General features: G+C 38.9%; 1 protein-coding gene across 2 annotated transcripts in view; it reads left to right on the top strand.

The window, feature by feature from the left end:
* The first annotated feature begins 1776 nt into the window (after positions 1 to 1776).
* ANKRD50 (ankyrin repeat domain containing 50) overlaps positions 1777 to 22009 on the top strand; it is a 49996-nt gene continuing 29763 nt past the window's right edge. Inside the window, exons 1-2 of one of the 2 annotated variants that reach the window (XM_044767263.2) lie at positions 1777 to 2040; positions 3238 to 4508. In XM_044767263.2, coding sequence (XP_044623198.1) covers positions 3997 to 4508 — 512 coding nt within the window. In that variant the 5' untranslated portion in view covers positions 1777 to 2040; positions 3238 to 3996. The remainder of the gene's footprint in view (positions 2041 to 3237; positions 4509 to 22009) is intronic. The other variant, XM_014845522.3, reaches the window with a different exon arrangement.

The following is a 22009-nucleotide window of genomic DNA, read 5'->3' as shown; positions in this document are numbered from 1 at the left end:
AAGTCTCTGAGTAAGTGATGGCAAATGAAAGAACAGACAAGCCTTAAACGCAGGGAACTTTGCTAAGTGTCCGGAATACAAGGATGTGTGGGGCACAGTCCCTGCTCTTCACAAGTTTTTCTCTTAGGGAAAGCAAAAAGCCATAAAAATGAAAAGTGAAATAAACCTTAAAGCAAGAAAAATTCTAAATGCGTCTGAAGACGAATTACTGCTTAGTTATGACTGATCTTATTTAAAACAGCATTCCATGATAGTTGTCATTAAAAATCAGGCCTATGAAACCAAAAGTTTCTGTAACTTCTCTATTGGGCAGAAATTATTTTAATTATCGTGTTAGCAAAGAGTTTAATGGAAATGATAATGATATACATATTTCTTAAAAATTTTCTCTATATATGTAATTTTACAACCATGAAACTGAAGGAGTCAATGATTATAAAGCGTCATGGCAAACAAGCTAAGTGGTAATTAAAATTGCTTAAACCAATGAAAATCAAAATTGTAGTTTTTTAAAAATCAATTTTCATCTCTCTAATTTTGGAGAATTTATACTCTTCTGTCTTTTGCTTGTGTTTTGGAAAAGAATCTCAGAATTCACAGTAAATTAAACATTAAGATCAACAAGCTACAAATGCCATGGCCAGGCCGAGAATGAACAGAATGAAAAGTAAGCACAAGCACAATCTATTTGGTTGTCGGTTTTTCTAGTGAAGGGTGATAGCTAGACTTTGAAATTTCTAAAACCAAATAGGAGATTGGCTTAATATATGGGGGAAAAAAACCCATTCAAATTAACGGAGAATGGGAGATAGAGAGCTCACAGTTTTGCCATAAGCAATAAAATAATAGAGAGCACATTTTCTATTCTATCAGTTGACAGTACATTTACTTTCCCAGCAGAAATTTGGAATCTAAATAATCCAGGTCCACGTGACTGCGAACAACTGGCCTGTCTAGTTCAACAGTAACCGCCTGTGGTCGGGCCCTCCAGGGCAGTTCATCTGATTCTATATTCTGCCTTCGCCCATGAACTTTTTCTCCTATAGCGGCCCCGCGGGTCATCAAACTGTCCAGGTCAGGGGCCTGAGACCCAATCACAACTGCTTTCAACCCCCATCTGGTGAAGGCCACGTCCTTTTCATGAGGCGGTGGGAACGCTGTCCTATACCCCTACTATTTTTATTTTCACATTCTTCCCAGTCCTTTCCTTGCTTCTCTTAGTCCCAGGCTAAGAAAGTAAAAGCATCAGCGGAATTTAAAGGATTGGAAGGGGACCCGGACAACTGAAGAGTAGGATAGGTCTGGAGCGGCCTTTGCGGCCAGGTGGTCTACGGAGAGGCAAGGGCCAACTCCCCCAGCTCAACTGCCCCTCCCAGGAGCGGATGCGGCCCCAAAAGCCAGCGAGTCCCTGCGGCCTGTAAGACAAAGGAAAGCTCAGGGCCGAGCGGCGATGGGGTGGGTGGGGGCAGCGACTCGCGTGAGCTCGGGGACGTGAGAACGCAGCCCCCGCCCCCTTCTCCGACCCCTCCCTGAGAAAGGCGGGGCCCCAAGGTCGTCCCCAGCAAGGTCTCCCCGCGGTGCTGGCAGCGGGTCCCAGGCGGCCGCACACGCCCAGGCACGGGCGGCGGCGGGCCAGCGCAGGGAGGGAGGGGAGGGGCCAGAGGAGGGGCCACGGGCGGGGCCGGCGGGCGAAGAAAGGCCGAGCGGCCGGGGGCGGGGCCGGGGCCGGGGGCGGGGCCGCGGAGTGGGGCGGGGCGGGGCGGAGCGGGCCGGGCCGGGCTGCCTGAGACAGTCAGTGCCCTGACGGCGGCGGCAGCGGCGGCGGTTGGCCGGTGGGGGTTGGGAGGAGCGCGAGGCAGGCTGCTGGGGCAGCTGGAGCTGGCAGTTGCCGGGGCCGAGAGGAGGCTCTGCAGCCGGGAGCGTGCTCGAGGCCGGGCGGCGGAGGCGGCTGCAGCGCGCGTCCGGGGAGCGCTGGCGGCGGCGGCTGCTCAGCGAAGCAAGTGTCTGAGCCGAGAGGCGGCCACGGCGGCTGGGGCCGAGGTAACCGGGGGGCGGCGGCGGCGGCGGCGGCGGGGGAAGCGAGGCCCCTCCCTCGGGTCGGGAGCTCGGGGGCTACGGCTGGGGCTTGGACCTCAGCCACCCACCCACGTTTCCAGCCTCCGGCCCCAGACCCGACTTCTCCCCGGGCTCCACCGTGGGCCGGGCGGGGGCGGGAGCGGCGCGCGGGGAGGGGGCGCGGAGCCGGACACCGACCGGGAGGCGACCCCTCATTAGCGATTGGCAAAGACCTCGGGCCCCCTTCCCCCTGCTAAAGACACACCCCGATCTCGGGGCGGGGCGGGTGTCGAGGCGTTCCCAGCCTTCTGGAAGGGAAGACCTCAGTGTGGAGGCTGCACCTCCGTCCGTGGCCTCTGCGAGGTGGCCCCCCTGTGGCTCCTTGGGGCTGCTCAAACCCAAGGTGGTTCCCGTGGCTGGGAGTCCCGGAGTTCCTTTTGTCTCTCAGCTGAAACTCGAGGCCGGAACTGTAGGCAAACACCCTTCAGCTCCGAAGCCCTCTGCTCCTTATCCTTTCCTGCCTCGGAAGGCATTCTTCCCCGCAGCCTCTTCTCCGGCCGCAGTAGTAGATTCCTCTCCTCTCCCCCATCCGAAACCTTCACCTTTGGCGTAGAGGAAGGGAGGATTCACGTTGTATTTGTGTTTGGATTTACCACTCCTGTAATCATCCCTCTCCTCCCCTCTTTTGTTTTTTTAACCTGTTCCCATCCAGCCACAACGCTGGTAGTCATCCCCTAGATTTTGCAAACTATCAACAAAGAAGCGTGTGGCTGGTCCAGTAAACAGAATCCTTGACTGGCTGGTCTGTGTAAGTTAATCAAGCTTCCTTAACTGGCGCTGTTCTACCAAGCTAGTCGGCAAGAGCTTTTTGACTAGAGTTAAGGATGTTGCTGTATGTACGTAAAGTCCTTTTTTCCCCTTACTACAGTGAGGTTTTAAAAATCTAGGGTAACTTGATTAATATGTAGCTGTTTGGGAAGTATAACCATAGAGGAAGAAAAATACAGACAGGAAAATGTTAATTACGATGTTGGGTAATTATCCAACTTTTCCAAAGTGCCAAAGATGAAGTATATGGGTTTTTGGGATTATTTTAACTGGTAAATTGCATCCTTTGATAGGTGAGCTTTTATTTAACATATGATGTTTTGCACTAAGATATTTGTGTTTGTTTTATTTTAGTTACTTATGGAAATTCTTGATTACTCGGACATCTTAAACTGAGAAACCTGTGAACAGGTTCATTAAGAATCTACTATCTTGAAAAAATGCATTTTCTGAATGCTTTGAGCTAGAAGGTGTTCACGGTGGTCTGTCATTTCTGCAACATAAGAGACCGTAATCTGAGAGTTCCCTCACTTGCCCAGATGTCTGAAACTGGCAAGGTCTAGTACTTTGAGTGACTGTCCTTCAACAAGAAGTACAGAGCTACCTACCTACTGTATAAATGTAATCTTTGTGATGACACTTACTATAATGGACACCTTTTCTGCATCTAATTTTCAGATACAGAATTAACACTTGGAATCTGGAGAAGCGTCTTGTACAAATTGAAAGATTGGGCTTTCTCTTTAGTTTTCCAGATGTATTGTCTCATCTGCATACTTGAAACATCCACAGTCACATAAACTCCACATGTAACCATGGAGTTATGTGACCCATCAAGATATAGGAAAAGGGTTGCCAAGCTTTGGAACCAGGCAACTTTCCACCAGTTCAACAATTAAACTAGTACATTCTCTGCTGATAATCAAGAATAAAGAGCCAAATAAAGTCATGCACATTCTATTGGCAAGTGGACTCTGGGGCTGTTGAACTTTACTGTAGCTGGTTACTCTGTCATTCAGAGTCAACCTAGTATGCAAGTTATGTCCTAATGGATGTAAAGACCTGTGTTGATGTATCCAGATTCTAGCAAATGTTGAAGATAAGAAACCTATTATGACTAATCCTTGGGAAGAGAAAGTCTGCAAAATGGCTCAAACGAGTTTACTGCAGGGGAAGCAGTTTTACTGTAGGGAGTGGGTTTTCCACAAGCTTCAGCATTGCCTCCAGGAGAAATCTAACTGCTGCAATAGTACTGTCAACACACCGTCCCTTGTCATGAATTCTGGGAATAATGCTAGTGTTGTCTCTGGAAAAGGAGCTGCCTGGGGTGTGTTACTGGTGGGAGGGCCTGGCAGTGGCAAGACAGCTCTGTGTACTGAGCTCTTGTGGCCGAGCTCACCTACAAGCTTGCAGAGAGGTTTACATCGCCAGGCTTTGGCCTTTCATTTCTGCAAAGCCCAGGACTCTGATACTTTGTGTGTTGGAGGGTTTGTTAGAGGTCTGGTTGCCCAGATCTGCCGCAGTGGACTACTCCAAGGATATGAGGACAAGCTAAGGGACCCAGCCGTCCAGAGCCTCCTACAGCCTGGGGAGTGTGAGAGAAACCCAGCCGAAGCATTTAAAAGGTAATAAGAATGTCATGGAGTTCTGGTTTCTGTGCAAAAATAAGTGGGTTTTTTTGTTTTTGTTTTTTTGACTGTGGGGTACCTTTACTACTCCTGTACATTTGGGGATAATATATGGTTGTGAATACACCTGTTTACTTTGAATATTGAAGGAAACAAAATTTAAGCTTTGTATTAAAAGTATGTGTTTTCTTTTACTTTAATAACAGAATGGGAAGCACTTCAGAAACTTAATTTTTTTGCTCAAATTTATGACATGTGTTTACTTTTCTACTGTTACCCATAATTGGCAGGGAAATTTATTGTTCTGGTAGAGAAGAACGTCTAGCTGTCTGGAAACCAGGCTACGTTTTCAGGGCGGGCGAAGTATACGTGGTGCTGAATGTAGAGGAACGCTCAGCATCAAATTTACTGTCTTTTTTGTTTATAGTATTATTATTTCTTTAAATAAGGAAAGTTCTCTTTGAAAGAGTTCTTTGGCCATTGAGAATCTGAAGAAAATCTGCTAATGTGTTTTGGGATTTATTCTCCTATCAAGTAAATAAAAAGTTGAATGATATTTTGAAATATGTGATATTTATAAAATAATGAAAATTTAACATTGTTTTAGTACTTTTAGTGAGTGATACAAAAACCAGTTTTTTCCCTAACCTCGGTTAAGCTTTTCTCCATGGTAAATGGATTGGTCTAAGAGGTGAGCAAGTTTCTTTTCAGAGTGGTTCCAGATTCAAAGTATGTTCAAGAAAATACGATTCCTTGAAAATAATTTTTTGTGTATCACCGCTCTGCTCATTGTAAAAGAAACAGGCAAATTGTTATTTTGTGCTTGCTGTTGCCTTCCTGTTGCTTGAATGACTCATTTTGCCATATTCTTTTCCTCCTCTACGATAAGTAGTTCTTAGGAGGCAAAAGTTTGTTTCCCAAAGATTCAGGTATGCTATGCACTGAAGGTTCGTGTGTGTGTGTGTGTGTGGGTGTGTGGGTGTGTATGTTTGTGTGTGTGTCTATCTCTCTGAATGTGTCTTTAGGAGTCATTTGAGCAGGCTTTGAATTGCTATGAAAAGAATGATGTTTGTTCCTATATTGTCCTCAGATCTAACGGTATGAAATCTATGAAGTTTGAATGATATTGAAAATATTAAACTAATAATAGCAAGCACTATGTGTCAGTCACTGTTCTAAGTGCTTTACATATATGAAATCATTTAATCTTGTAAGGTGGGTACTATTATTATTCTCATTTTATAGATGAGGAAACTGAGGCACAGAAAGCCAAAGTCATTTGTCCAAGGTTACAGGCCAGTAAGTGGCAGAGCTGGGATTTGAAATACTTGTGTATGTATACAGGTTTATAATCGTAGAAATTCTCTGAAGGAGTTGACTGGAAGAGGAGTAGTTTAGAGATTTGTTTATAGTAAAGTTGGGGGACGGGAGAGTGTGTCACAGTTGTGGTTTGAGTGTAGTTTTCAGATTTCCCATATAGGTGATAGAGAGAGTGGTGGTCTGGAAGTTTCCTTATGGATACTGGTATAGAACTCAGACATGGGAGAGGTTTATTAAAGTCAGTTAAAGGGATGTGTCCTTGAGAGGTGTGATGTTCTTGTAGGCTTTTTAGTGTCTAAGTGCAGTGCAAAAACTCCAGGCAAATCTGTTCTCTTTTGCTGTTAGCCATCAGAATCCAGGTTAACACTGTTATATCATTCTTAAATTAATGAGGAAATGTGTTACACGACGTCTGTGGCACAAACATGAGATGCCAGGTTTGATGGACGGTCTTCAATATGGAATCACTGTGTGTGGAATCAATAATGTAGTCTTTAATATAAAGTTTTACTTTTTAAGCGACTTAAACTCTCTACATAAGCAAGTCTTTTCATCTTGACTTACTGCTTTTTCTGAAGATACTATCACTAGTTGAAGAGCTGAATTTTCGTTTTTTATAAGTCATTTCATAAACTATTTGAATTTATTAACACCTTAGAAAACTAGTTTCAAAGAGCTTAGTCTAACTAAATTGAACTTAATCTAACTAAATTATGTAATTATACAATTTATTTTATTTGGATTTGTATATAAATCCTAATACCTTTAAATATTTAAAATCATTTTTGAGAACTGTATATTTTTGATATATTCTGATGCCTGAACACATCTTTCTCTACAGTATCATAGGTTTCCTGAAAAAAGATCCTTCTACTCAGATGGTCCTCCTATTATTTTTTTTCTCCTATGTGAATTTTAGTTACGAACTAATTGAAGGGAACTGAGAAGCTCATAGAGCTGTATGTAGAAACCACACCAGTACTGGTATTTGATTGACAGAAGGAGCTAATCCCCTTGTAGCTCCATCTCTACTCTGGTAGGGAAAACCTAGTCTTTCTACTTGTACCATTTTGGTGCTTTTAATCTCCTATTGGATCTTTCAAAAACCTGAGTCACCTTCTTTCGTCCTTAAAGTAATTAATCATTAAATAAAAGCGGTAACTTTGGTATTTGAACAACTGTTTCTGATAATTCGTAAAGATGCATTTCCTCTCAGACTGTGAAACTGTAATGCATAGTCGAATGCAAATATGAGAACACAACTGAAAGTTACAAAGAAATATTTTTACCCAGCCTATGGCATTAGATGATTCAGGCCTCTAGTTTTGTAAAAATAGTTAAGATTTTATTGTAGGTTCTATTAGTGATTGACTTAGTAAATAAGTCTTTAGAGAATTTTAATAGGAATGTATTTTATTTAAATAGGAATAAACATTCCTATTTATTTATTTTTCATGTGTCTGAGGAAGATTGGCCCTGAGCTAACATCCACCACCAATTCTCCTCTTTTTGCTGAGGAAAATTGGCCTGAGTTAACATCTGTGCCCATCTTCCTCTACTTTATATGTGGGACGCCTGCCACAGCATGGCTTAATAAGCAGTACATAGGTCCACGCCTGGGATCCGAACCAGCAAAGCCTGGGCCACTAAAGCGGAGCGTGCAAAGTTAACTGCTACACCACCAGGCCAGCCCCAAACGTCCTCTTTTTTGGCTTGAGGAAGATTAGCCCTGAGCTAACGTCTGTGCCAGTCTTCCTCTTCTTTGTGTGTGGGACGCCTCCACAGCATGGCTGATGAGTGGAGCAGGTCCACACCTGGGATCTGAACCTGCAAACCCAGGCCACCGACAAATTGGAGTGTGCGGAACTTTAACCACTCCGTCATAGGGCTGGCCCCCCTATTTATTTAATAGGAATGTATTTTATATTAGGCAGCATATGTAATTCAACAGGTAGACTGTGGGGCAAAAGATCATTGCTTTCAAGGGGTTACAATATTTTGAGCGAGACAGAGATGCAAGTAGCTAATTATAACATAATGGGAGATCATGTCATTGTGTTGTTATTTTCTTAACAGCTTACACTTGATGATATTGATGGTTGCGTATATTCATGTGTGAAACAGTTTAGTAGTAATAGAAAATTGGTAAAGAAAAATCTTAATTCTTCACAGATCTAGAGTTGGTGAAATTGCAGACTGATCTGTAATGAATGCTTTTTATCCACTCTCCTTCAGTTTTGCTTCCCTTAATGATAGCAGATAGAGTATGTGGTACTGTAAGCTAACTTCTTACATGAAGTCGTGTAGCTCAGTGGTAACTTGTTCATTACCAGTCTCTTGAAATTATTTTTTCTTCTTGATAATTGAAAAAGAGTGAAAGGAGCTTCATATTAGTCTAGTTAAATATTGCTCCTTTCTTTCCCTTCTGACATGGTGTAGTATACTCTGTTGATTCTTAGATGTAGCTGTCGTGAAATGTCTTCAGACATTCATTCATTCATTGTTACAGCAATATGTGTGGAGAACCTTCTGTGTATTAAGCACAGTTAAGCTGGAGGTATTTATTGAGAACCTGCTGTGCGTTAGCTAGAGTTCAGCTGTGGATAAATCAGTGAATAGAACAGACAAAATGCCCTGCCTTCATGGGGCTTAAATTCTTACACTAATATTGATCTTATTTTCAAATACTTGTTATAGTGTTCATGCAACACATGAATATTTTAACACTAATAAAATTATATGATCTGCTAAAGGGAATGATGAATGAAGATACATTAATTTTTTTCCATTTTTCTTTCTTAATTAAAGCGCAAAGCCGTTGTTGTTACATTTAGAATATTTTTTTCCCCATTTCTGTGGTGGAACTAACTTTACGACAATTACATTTTTACTTGTTTTGAAAACCAAAGGCTGATATCTTTCTTTCTGCCTTCCCCTTCAGGCTTTTATTACAAAACTTTGTATATTTTGTGTTGAATTTGTCTTTTCTAGAGTTAGAGTTAGAGTTTCCTAGTAGTCCTGTGACTGTGAAACAAATTCTGTTTGTTTTTGACAGAAGGATCAAGGCACCTAAGTTAGGGAATGAGGGAGAGGGTGGTGGTTTTACGTCTTGTGACTGATTTACAAGCACAAATGAAGATGGTTATTTCATTCAACCAGAAACTCCTTTCTGAACCTTACTGAAGTGGTCCTTGAACCCAAGGGTCTTTTTGGAGATTTAGATGATGTGGAGCTTGGAAATGCAAATCTTTGTTCCTGGTGGATATAATTTCCTAACTTTTGTTTCTAGTCAACAACCTGCAAGACCAGTTGTGAGTTTTCTGTGTAATGTTGCTTTTCCCGAGTTGAGTAAAAAGATTTTGTTCTGTATAATATTGATAGGAATTAAACATCTTCAGGGGTTCCACAAGTTAAGTGTAATGGAATAAAATTGTGATGAAGAATTAAGAATGAATGACTCGAAACTTTGAGAGTTCAGCAGAAAAGTTGTGTTAATGGTGAAAGGCAACAACGGCTTGTTAGAAGAAGATTGGAAACTGGAAGGCTGAACTCTGACATTTGTTTTTTATGTTGAATAGGAATCCTTGTATGGTGGAATCTTCTTTCTAATCTTTTCATCTCTCTCCTCAAATATTTATGGTTCTTTACTTGTATCTTTAGATTTTTAGCTTCTTTTGTAGTTATTTATGCATATATTTTCTATTTCCTCTATTAGGGATATGTTTCTCCATGACATTATCCATGACTGGTTAATTTTTTATATTCACCATAGTGCTTTGACCAGCACTTTGCATGTAGTAAGTGCTAAATGATTACCATTTGAGTGAGTGAATAATGCCACTTACCTATCTAGAATATGTTTGAACCTAATTGAGGGACAGCTGAAGCTCGTGCATGAGAAAGGAAAGTGAAATGTGAGCATTTAGTAAAGGCAGACTAGACTGGTATAGTGATTATTAATTTATTAACCCGCTGTCTGCTTTTTAGCATGTATGAACATGGCATTGGTCCAGATAGCTTTAAGTGGCCAGATGTCTATCTTGTCTCAACTGCCTTCAGATATTTTTGGCAAACTCAACAAAGGGGCTAAGAACAGAATGGGACTGGAATGTGTGCTCCCTTTGTACCTCAGTTGTGGGGTATTTTCAAGGCAAAATATTCTCTTTTCTGTTATCTGTTTTATATAACTAATGCTATTTAAGATCACTGTCATCGATTCTTAAATGGATGTTGTCAGATTAAAAGATCTTGTAAAAGTGTCTTTAGTGTTCACATTTTGAATAAAATAGTATATTATTCATAATCAAAGTTATGCATTTCTTTTGGTCTAAGATTGTCTCTTTAAACTGAGTTGTCTGTTGTTTCCAACTTGTAACTGTGTTATTTTTAGTTTAAGATGAACTTGCATTCATTCAAACTCTCCCACTTTCCCTTCCTAGAGGCTTTCTTTCTACCCTTGATGGGCTCTGTCTTTTATGCTTCATATCCAGACACTGCTTCCTTTGGTTCCTGGTGCTCCTTGTCATTCACTGACCCATCCTCAGCCTTTGATCACTACTGCCATAATGGGCAAACACACTGCTCCATGTTTATACTGTGTGTCAGCCATGGTCTTAGTTCTGCACGGCCCTTCTTTTATGTAACTCAGATTTTTTTCAGACCAGAGAGTAAAGTGGTGCCCTATCGGTTGAATATGTTTTTACCCAATTGAAGAAATTTCACACACATATCCAGATTTTGGATTTTCTGGAAAAACATTGGGAATTTTGTCAGTATTAGCTTCTCATTGCTTTGAAGCAGTAATCTGGTGGAGCTGAGTCACTGCTGTCTTTGTATGGGGTTTCCAGGCTCTAACTTGCTTCAGTCCCCACCACTCTGTTATTCTCTCCCAAGACCACTTTATGTGTTTATATATGCCAGCCTGGCTCCTATAGGCATATTCAAACATGAACATATTTCTTATTTCTCTGAAAAAAGAAACACTATTTTAATATTCCCCCAAATTTGCTTTCATATTATCTCAAATTTGTGCCTGCAAGTGCTACTTCTTCTTCCCTGTCAGCTCATTTCTTCTCAACTTACCCAATTGTGGCTTCTCTCCCTGTATATTCACAGAAGGATGTTTATGCAGTGTAGCTTCTGAACTCGCTGCTCAGTCTAGCCTTAGATGATGTATTTTACCTCTTTTTCGTTATTTGTGCTTGCTTCCTTTCAGAATCCCCTGTCTGACTACATTCTTTGGTGCCCCTTCCTCTGTTTTCTCTCTGGATCTTTGTCCAACAAAGCTTACTTATATCTTTTCTCTTTTATGTACTCCTTCAATAATTTTATTTACTTAGATGGCTACTCATGCTCATATCTAATATAATATCAATCAAGCCTGCGTCAGCAGCCTTTATCTTCATTCTGATCAACATATATCTTTTTACTGGAGTGTCCTTCACTAACTTTCCTGTGTTCAAACCAGCATGTCTTCCCTCATTTCTGTTCATTGACTCATTCATTCATTTATTAAACAAATATTCAGCACCTGCTGTGTGCCAGCTGTGTGCTAAGTGTGAGGACTAAAGTGGTGAGCCAAACAGGACACAGTTAAGTGGGGAGAAATACATTGAACAAATCATCACAAAAATAAATGTGAAAAGGCAGCTTTGATAAGTGCCAAGAAGAAGGGACACAGGATGGTAAGAAAGCAATAACCTGAAATTTGGTCATTATCTGGAATTCTGGGAAAACCGACTCTCTTTATCTAAGTTGTTCCATAATTATTCTTACTTCCTAGACCCTTTCTACTTAAAAGTGTGATCTTAAGATCAAGGATATTGGCATCACCTGGGAGATTATTAGAACTGCAGAATCTGTGGTCTGCTGAATCTGAATCTGCCTTTTATTGACCAGATCCTTAAGCGAATCCTTGCACATTGAAATTTAACAAGCACTGCCCTAGGCTAGATTCTAGAGTTTTCTATTATATTACTTTCTTCTAAGGTATTTAATCTTTTTCTTGGAAGGTTTCTTGAGTTCTTTTACCCTAATCTAGAATTTCTGTTCATCTACTCCTAGTTGGTCTACTTAATTTTATCCTCCCTATATTCTAATTCATTTTGCTCGCAGTTGGCCAATTTAACCGTAGTAAAACAATACTTTCTTGAGGTCATTCCTCTGAGCCTGTGATAACCTACACAATGAATTCAAATTTCTCTGCTTACCTTTAAAATCTCGACAATTTAGTTCTGCTTTGTCTAAAGCATGTATCACATTTCCGTAACCTCATCAGAGCACATTAAGCTCATTTATTCTTTCAAGAAATATTTTTAAGCACATGAGACAGTGTTAAAGCTGGTAGGAAATATGAGTAAGTAAGAATATTCTTGTTTTTCTTAGTATTTAGTAAGAACTTCATATATATATAATAAGGATGTAGGCCTTTTGTTTACTATATGTGTTGTAGTTTTTTTTTGCAGTTTGTTTTTTAGCCCTTCACTTTGTTTTTAGCAGTTTTGCTGGTTTTTAAAATAAGTAAGTACTTCCTTTTCTGCCCTTAAAAATATCTTTGAGGTATATTCGGATGGTTTGCCTGTCTGTACCCTGTAGTAGTTCTAGTGATGTCTTTGACCATACCATAGATAATTGTCTTAAATTTTAAACCAGTGTCTCTCTTTCACGTTATCCTAATCTGAGAAATATTCCTAATGTCACTTTTTTCCTACTATATACATGTATAGCTAGCTATAGTCTTTGGTAATAAAATAGAATTTGAAAATGTTCATGTAATTGCTTAATAAAAATAAGTGTTAATTCAGAGGACTAATTATATTCTGCTTGTGGTTGTCTTGAAGAATGGTCTGGAGCTTTCCAGAAACTCGTGACCTTTTACAATTATGACTCATGATTTGAATACATAGAAACTGTATGGATGGGTTGGACTGTTTGCTTTTGTTCTTCATCTCTCTCTGTGTCCTTCGTCTTTGCCATGTGATGTCGCAGGTCCTTGTACAGGAGAAGTATACTTCTCTGCCTTTTGATTTTGGCTCAGCCATTTACTTTGCTTTGGCCAGTGAGATGTTAGCAGACATGACCCAAACAGAGGCTTAAAATGTGCACGAGTGGTCCTCTTTGCTTCTGCCATCACTGTGAGAAAGACATGTTCTGGCTAGCTTGTTGGTCCAAGGGGGATGACAGAGATGTGGGGCAGAGCGGACCCCACCTGCAGCTTGACTCCAAGCCTAGGGTAGATCAACAAACACAGAGACACAGGAGAAGTATAAATGATTGCTGTTTTAAGCCACTGGGTTTGGGATGGTTGATGATATACCACTATTATGAAAATAGCTAACAATACAAAAACTAAGGATATGATATTTCAAATAGGAAATGATTAGTTTTATCAAAAATCTAGGAGTCATCATTGATTCCTCAGTTTCACCCATGCGCTGCGCTCAGTCCATCAGCTCGTTTTGTTCTATGTCCAAGATAAAACAAATAACCTGCACTTTTCTCCGTCCCCATTCATTGCTGCTGCTCCCATTGTCTCTTGCCTCAACTCCTGCAGTGGTCTCTGTGGGCCCTCTTATCTTCACAAAGCAGTTAAGAGTATCAGATCATGTTAATTCTCTGCTTAAAACCTGCCAGTGACTTCTCAGTACCTTTAGAATAAAATCTGAGCTTTACGGGGTCCAGCCCTTGCCTAGCCTTTGACGTTGGCTGGATGGCTTTTTCCGCCTTGTTCGTTGCTCTTCACCCACGTTGCCTTAGTACCTTCTGAAATAGATCAGGTTCCAGCCAGCAGATTTTTGTATGGCTGCTTGCTCTGGTATCACTTAGCACCAGCTTTGACGTCACCCCCTCAGAGAACTTTCCCTGTCCACTGAATCTTTAGAAGTCTCTCCACCCAGTTTCTTAAATCACATCATCCCATTTTTTTTTTTATTGCTTAATTTTCAGTGTCCAGCATAATCTGGAATTATTTTGTGCATTTGCTTACTTTGACTTTCTGCCTGCCTGTTGGAATAAGCGAGCCTGTCCTGTCACCTTTGTATCCCCAGGGCTTACAATATAGTAGGGACTCAGTAACTACTTCTTGAGTTAATAACTGTATTTTAATTTAAAACATTGTAATATTGGTCACATTGATAATTTGTGTTCCTCTAATCATATTCAGTTTTGAAGTAGTCCATGTTTTTCTGTGGAGCAGTTTATACATATAGATTATATAGTTAAAGATGAAAAGGGTCCATTTTAAACCAGTATTTTTGATTATTTTGTTTATATCTTTTATAATTCATGTTAAAATTAATTTTTATCAAATAAAATTTTGTTACCAGTATCAGATTTGTGTGATGTGACTCATAGGGAGTCGTCTTTTGCCTCTCTTCTATAAATCCATAGTTTCATCTCTGGAATTCCTATCATTTTTTCTGAGATTGTCATTTAAAATTCATATTCATTTGAAAAGGAGAAAAAGCTTTTGTAGCATAAATCTGAGTTAATGTATTTGTTAAATTGCTACTTTATAGAGAGAAGCAGCTTGCAGGCCATGGACTTCACAGGAACTGAAAGGGAAAAATTAATGATACCAAAGGGGAAGAAATGGTTGTAGAAAAAAATTTGTGGAGGAAATAATAGATTGCTCCTACCTGTGGAGTATTTCAGTTATACAGAAAAGTAAATAAAATAGGAAAATGAACATGCGTGTACCTTTCCATTTTGCCATATTTGCTTTGAATTTGGGTTTTCTGTTTTGTTTTAAAGAAAAAATAATCCGCATTTGAAGCCACCCTGGTATCCCTTCCTAATTCTTAGCTCACTAAGTGAGCCCTCCTGTGAATTTACTTTTTATGTCTATGTGGTCTGATAGTTTATACGCAGATTGACTGCATACGGAGATACGTAAATATACATACTTGTTATATGCTCTAGTTGTGTGCATTTTTAATTCCGTATCAGTGGTTCTCAAACTTTTTTATTCCAGATCCCCTTTACACTGTTGAAAATTATTGAGGACCCCAAAGAACTTCTGTTTATGTGGGTTATATCTATCAATATTTGCTGTATTTGAAATTTAAATTGTAAATTTTTAAAAATATGTATTAATATATTCAATAATAAATCTATTATATATCAACATAAATAACGTTTAATGAAACAATAGCAATACTGTCCAAGACAAAAAAACATTTAAAAGGGTAGCATTGTTTTACATATTTTGCACATCTTTTTAATATTAGGCTTAATAAAAGACAGCTGAGTTATCATATTTGCTTCTGCATGCTGCCTCTGGAAAACTCCAGTGTATCCTTGAAAGAGAATGAGAATGAAAAAGGCAAATAACATCTTAGTTTTATTAGGACCCTGAAAGTTTTTAGGTTATGGGAGACTCCCAGGGATCCGCAGACCACACTTTGAAAACCATTGTTCTGTCTAACTGGTGTTGTGGTGCCAGCACTATTCTGCAACATTTTCTGTGTAACATGGTTTTTTTGTGTTTATCCATGTCATTACATGTGGATCTACATGATTCACTTTAATTACTATACAGTATGTAATTCCATTCTTTATACAATAATTCATTTGTTGTCATATTAATGCTCATTTAAGATATATTCAAGTTTTTAACTTTTACAAAACTACTAAGAACATTCTTGGATACCCTCATGGGCATATACTAAGAGTAAAGTAGTGAAGGGTGATGCCAAATTGCATACTTAGATATGAATTTGGGATCATAGGGTATGTATATTCATCTTCAGCTCTATGAGATAGTACCAAACTACCCTTTACACAGGTATGTGTGTATTTCTGAGTTCTCTATTCTTCTTTGGTTTATTCATTCATTTTTTGATTTATCAAATATATATTGGATACCAGGAATGTACCAGATAATATTCTTAATACTGGGAAATATTCGTAAATAAAAGTGGCAAATATCATCTGTGTTTATTGAGCTTACATTTTGAGGGTTGGATTGGGTGATTGGTAGAAAAATGAAAAGTTAAGAACATAATGTGTAGCTGATCACTTGGCAATAAGTGCTGTGTGAATAATCAAAGCAGAGTAAGGAAGACAGGAGTGATGTGCTGCGTAGGTTGGGAGAGAGGGGTTGCTGTTTTAGATAGGAGAGGTTAGGACATTCTAAAGGAAGTCTCTGACAAGAGTGTTCTGGACTGAGGAACTATCAAGTGCAAAGTCCTGAGGTGGGAGTTGGCTTAACATTATCCTAGAAAAACGAGGGGGAGCCTGTGTTGCTGGAACAGAATGAGCAAGGGGCAAGTAGTAGGAAACAAGCAGAAAAGTAGTCAGGAGCCATACATACAATGTATGGACTTGGAGACTGTTGTGAAGACGCTCGTTTTTACTTTAACTAGATCGAAAGCCCTGAAGTCTTTTAGACAGAGAGGTAGCATCATGTGACTTAAGATTCTGAAGGATCACATTGGCTGCTGTGTTGAGAACTAGGGTGGTGAGGGTGGAAGCAGGGAAACCAGTAAGTGGCTAGTGCGGTAATGGAGATGAGGGGCAGTGATGCTTGGACTTTGGTGAAGTTGTGGAGGTAGTGAGAAGTGTTGTTTTCTGATCATTTTTAAGATTGATTGGATAGCACATGGATGGAGAGTCTAAGAAAAATAGAGGAGTACAGAACAGTTCTGAAATATTTGGCCTGAGAAACTGGATGGATGGAGTTGCCATTTACTGAAAAGCTGAAGACTAAGGGAAGAGCAAAATGGGGCTTAGAGGTCAGAGGTTTAGTTTTGAGTATGTTCAACATTAGACATCTAAGCAGAGAACCTGAGGAAGCAATTAGATTTACAAGTCTAGATTCAGAGAACAGGTGCTGGCTGTATGTATATGTAAATTTGGTTTCAATGGAATAAAGATGATATTTAAGTGCATTAATGAGCTTTTGTAAGGAGTGAATGTAAATGGAGAAGAGAGAAGATCTGAACCTTGATGTACTTCAAAATTCAAAGGTTGGGAAGATATGAGAAAAGAGTAGCTAGTGTGATAGGAGGAGAGCCAAGTGAGGAAGTGAAGAAAGAGTCACTAGAAGGAGGGAGAGGAGATAAATTATGGCAAATATTTCTGCTGAGTTGAGGATTAAGCATTGAATATAGCAACATGGAAGTCTTGGGATGTTGATAGAGTGGAAAATAAAGCTTGATTATAGTAGGATCATGAATGAATGGGAGGAGTAAATAGACAGTAAATATAGGCAGAATTTGTGAGGCATTTTGCTGTAAAGAGGAGCAGCGAAGTTGCAGAGTAGCTGGAGAAGGATATGGGTGTGAGGGTGATAAAGAAGAGATGAGATTGGTGACTCAAGGGACAAAGGGTAAGTTGCTGGCAGTATGTCATTGAGTAGCTGAGATAGGGTAAGATCTGGTAAATAAATGAATGGGATAGGAGCACAGATGGTTCATCCATAGTTAGAGGAGAGAAGGCAGAGTATGTAGATATAAATATAGGTGGGTTGGAGAATAGATATTCCAGTGAGTATGTGGAAGTTCTCTTCTAATAATACATAGGAGTGTGTGTGTATGCAGATATTTATATATGTTATTTATACTTATTTATTTAAATGCTTTCTTGTTAGATAGGAAAGAAAGTCAATAGTTGGGTGTGAGGGTAGGGAACAAGGAGAAATTGGAGTTTGAGAAGAAAAAAGTGTGAAATGATCATCTAGGCAAGTAGAGTAATGGATGGTTTAGTGTTTCTCCAAGTGTGGTATGGGGACCCTAAATCTCTGAGACCCTATGACATCAAAATTATTTTGAAAATAATATTCACACAGTATTTTTTTTTCACTTCCATTCTCTTTTGAGGGGATGGTGGAGCTTTCCAGAGGCCGCATGAGACACTTGAGTGCACAGACATTCTGGCTGGAATTTTATTTAGGTTTGCATTGAATCTTTAGATTAATTTCTAGGAATTGACCTGTTTGCAATATTGAATCCTCTAATCCATGAATATGGTATATCCCCTCTATTTATTTAGATTTTTCAATTTTCCTCAGCAGTGTTTTGTAGTTTCCAGTGTACAGGTCCAACACATCTTTGGTTAGATTTATTCCCAAGTATTTGGTATTTTTTGATGCTATTGTAAATAATATTACTTGTAAATAATATTTTATGTATTTTTGAATGTTAGTGTGGAGGGATTCAAATGATTTTTGTATATTGACCTTGTAACAAGCAACCTTGCTAAATTCACTCATTAATTGTTATTCTCTAGTCATTTTCACTTTTGAAGGTATTCCCACATGGTGTAGAGTTAGAGGTTTAGAAAATTTTGTGAGGAAGTGTGTGTGTGTGTGTGTGTGTGTGTGTGTATTTCCTTTAGCTTTTTAAAGATATCTTTAACTTGCCTTATACATCTATAGTTTCTGTTGAAAAATTTCCTGAATTTTTATTTTTGCTCCTTTGACAATAATGCCTTTTTCTCTGGTTTCTTTTAAGATTTTCTGACTTTGCTTTTTTTTGGCAGTGTGACTATGTGCCTGAGTGTGGTCTCTTGGTATTTTTTCTGTTTTGAGTTTGAGTTTCTTAAATCTGTGGACTGATACTTTTTGTAAGTTTTGGAAAAGTCTTATCCATTATTTCTTCAGATACTGCTTTAAACTGATACTTTTTTTCTTTGGGGACCATGATTGCATGTATGTTATACCTTTTAAATGTGTCCCACATGTCTTTTCCACTCAGTTCTGTTTTCTCTATCCTTCTTTTCTCTATGTTTCAGTTTGGATATTTTCTATCCGCTTGTTCTCTTGAATTGGCAATCTTGTCTTTCATTGTAATCATGGTGGTAGTGAATATATCCACAGTCCTTAATATCAAATATTATTTTTTTTTGGTTCTGGAATGCAATTTTAATTCTTCATTTTTATAGATTCTGAGTTTTTTCGTTGAAATTCACCATCTTTTACCCAGTTTTTCCCCAATCTACTCTGTTTTCCTTAACATGTTAATCATGGTTATTTTAACCTATGCCAGCAATAATATCTGAATTGTTTCTGAGTCTGCATCTGTTGTCTCTTGTTCTTCTAGATTATCAATCACATATTTCTGTCTCATAATTTTTGGTTTGTGTCAGACAGTGTGTTAAATGTTTGTAAAGTTCCAGATGATGTCTTTCATCAGATAAGGTTTCCCTTTCATTGGCAGGTAGGGTGAGGACTGATGCAATCACAGAGCCAGAGCCGGCTGGACTGGGGCTTCTTTGTAAATGTTAATGACTGCAGGTTTATTTCTGTTATTTTGGTATGGTTGTTCTAAGATTTTGATTGAGAGCTCTGAAGAGGTGTTGATAGTTCAGTTCTTCCCCAAGAAATGTTTATGTTTAGCTCTTTAGCTTCCTGCCCTTTATAGCTTCAAATAACAAATTTCTTGAAGGGTTTTCTATTTAAAGTAAGCACCCTCCCTTAAGCGGAATTTTGTCTCTAATGTACAGACTATGGGAGATTTCATGCTGGTTTTTAGACACACTTGGACTAGTTCCCCAGTTCTTTAAGCACAGCCCAGAATTTAGCAAGTGTACCTTAGGGAAAATCAGCTTCTTGTTTGGGACACCTCAAATTTGCACTCTGCTGTCTAACAGAGAAATGACTGACCTTTATAGGCCTTGCTGGCTTTATTCCTCTGGTGGAGTCCCTCAGGGTGGGACAAGCCTGATTCTCAGTGTATACTTAAAATCAGCCCAAGAAGAGATCAGCAGGTGATATTTTTGCTCATTTTGAAAAAACTCCCATCCTCTGGACTTCTAATTCAGCTTGTTCTCTTGCTTCAACAGCCCTCTCATGTCTTTAAAAATATAGATTTTGAAATTTACCCATTTTTTTCTAGTTGTTGCAGTGGGAGTTTTGGGCTGCTGCCACCTACTGCATTTTATCCAGCAGTGGAAGTCCCAATGAGGAAGAGTTCTCTGGTTTTTTCCTGTTTTATTTGATTTGTGCCTTTGTTTATTAAATTATTTCTTTTGTTTTTTAATGAATTTTATCCCTTTTATTTTTCTGAACATCACACATATGTCTTCTTTAAATTCTTTGGTAGTTTTAGAAATTACTTTCATTTGGATATGAATACATATTCTGATTGTTGAGTTTGCTGCTTTCTTTCTAGGCACTGTGAGTTTCGTAAGTAATTTCTTTTCACTCTCCTTTTTGGATCCTCCTTTTGTCATGGTTTCTACCACCTTGCTCTCCCTGCTCTAATTGCTCATCGCCTCCACCACTCCCCACCCTCAGAGTGCTCTAGAACGAGGGCTAATAATTGAGATGTGAAGTTCCTACTGGAAGATGCTGCTAGCAATTTTGTTGATTTAGTCAGTGACCCATGATCTTTTCAGGTTCGGGTTCTGTCTCTGTTGAGTCTGGCTTTGTGTCCTCCTTGCTGCTTCTTAAAAGCCGTGGCCTTAGGCGGTGGTCAACGGTGCTTTTTGTTTCTTTGGTTATTAATAGGGAGAGCCCCTGCCCCAGCCCCAGTTCACACAGTGAGTGTGAATCCTGTGCTGGAGGCAGGAGAACCTGTGGTCCCTTCTACCTCCACCAGCTAATCTGCAGACCGCCATCGAATGCTTTTTCGGAAAGCTAGAGTTTTAGACTCACTCATAACATTATGCTTCTTTTCCAATACTTTGAAATGTTTTTATTTTATTTTTGACTCTGGTTATGTTTTTCTTTTTTCTTTCCGTATTTCCCTATTATATTTTTAGCTAAGGGGTGACAGTTCATAAAAGCGTGAAGTTAACTACACCATCTTGGTCAAAAGTTCAGAGAGAAATTTTGCCTTACCTTTTGGCCAAACTTCTGACTTGATTTTAGTCATAAATTATTCTTACTAGAGTGTTTAATATTTGATCCTTAACTGATTAGAGATATTGATTATGCATTTCTTTTTACCGCCTATTTCACATGCTTTAATTTATTGGATGAGTAATTTTGTTCCTAAGAAAAGAAAATAGAGAAGCAACCTAAGTGTCCACAGAAGGATGAATGGATAAAGAAATTGTGGTGTGTGTGTACACACACACACACACACACACACACACAGTGGAACACTACTCAGCCATAAAAAGGGAGGAGATCCTACCATTTGTGATAATATATATGAACCTTGAGGGCATTATACTAAGTGAAATAAGTCAGAGAAAGACAAGTAGTGTATGATCTTGTTTATATGTGGAATCTTAAAAAAACCAAACTCATAGAGGCAGAGATCAAATTTGTAGTTGTTTTAATGTTAAATTTCATCAGATAGCAGTGAGATTTCAGGCTTCAGAATTCAAAATGGGTAATCTAGTAATGTTATGTATAATTTAATTCTAAAAATTCCCTAAGTATCAAGGTAGGTGATAGTGAATGTAGAAAAACAAATGGATACTTGTAATTAAAAAGCTTTAAATCTGAGGGTATCTTTTTGGGCAATAATGATTCATAATTCTGCTTTGTCTAGCGTAGTATAATGAGGTGACTGAATGAAATGAAACACGTGGGAATGATCTTTATGTATTGAAAGAGTATGCTGATACATCACAGAAAATCAACTACATATCTCAATTTAGTGAATTCAGGAGCCATAAATACTTAAACCCTTGACATAATCATATAATAATTTCTGCAGAATTATTAGGAACACCTACCATCAACTGATTTTCTGGAATTTCAGTATTGAGACAAGTAACTTTTAGTACAGAATGTGTAGCAAAGGAACATGAATGTTAATACTCTCAGGAAAGTAAAATTGGAAAAGTAGCATATTCAGTTAGAAGACCTTAAAACATATAATTTGTTTCTTCCATAAAAATGTTTTCAGATAATTTAATTGCTAAAAGATTAACTTCCCTTGCCTGGTGTAGTCAGGTTGTTTAATAACTTTCTTGTTTATATTGCACCTCAAACTCTTATGTAACTTTTTATTTTCAGAAGCAATTTAGCATAAAAATCAAGAAGAGAAGCTTTGAAACCTATCAACTTCTAGTCCAACTTCTGCCTCTTAGCAGGTGTCAGGTTTGCAAGCTCCTTGCCTCTGCACATTGTTCCTTCATCTGTTAAGTGGAAATGATCATAGTATTTACAGAATTTTTGTGAGGGATAAACAGTCAAGTTCATAGAGATTACTTGGCAAAGTGCTTCTTACATAGTAAGCACACAGTAAATCTTAGGATGTTTATTTCCCATTTTTGTATTT

Source organism: Equus asinus, chromosome 3 (genome assembly GCF_041296235.1).
Source record: "Equus asinus isolate D_3611 breed Donkey chromosome 3, EquAss-T2T_v2, whole genome shotgun sequence".
NCBI classification, from domain to species: domain Eukaryota; kingdom Metazoa; phylum Chordata; class Mammalia; order Perissodactyla; family Equidae; genus Equus; species Equus asinus.
The sequence above is the reverse complement of the archived record's forward strand: the minus strand, read 5'-3'. Positions and strand labels throughout refer to the sequence as shown.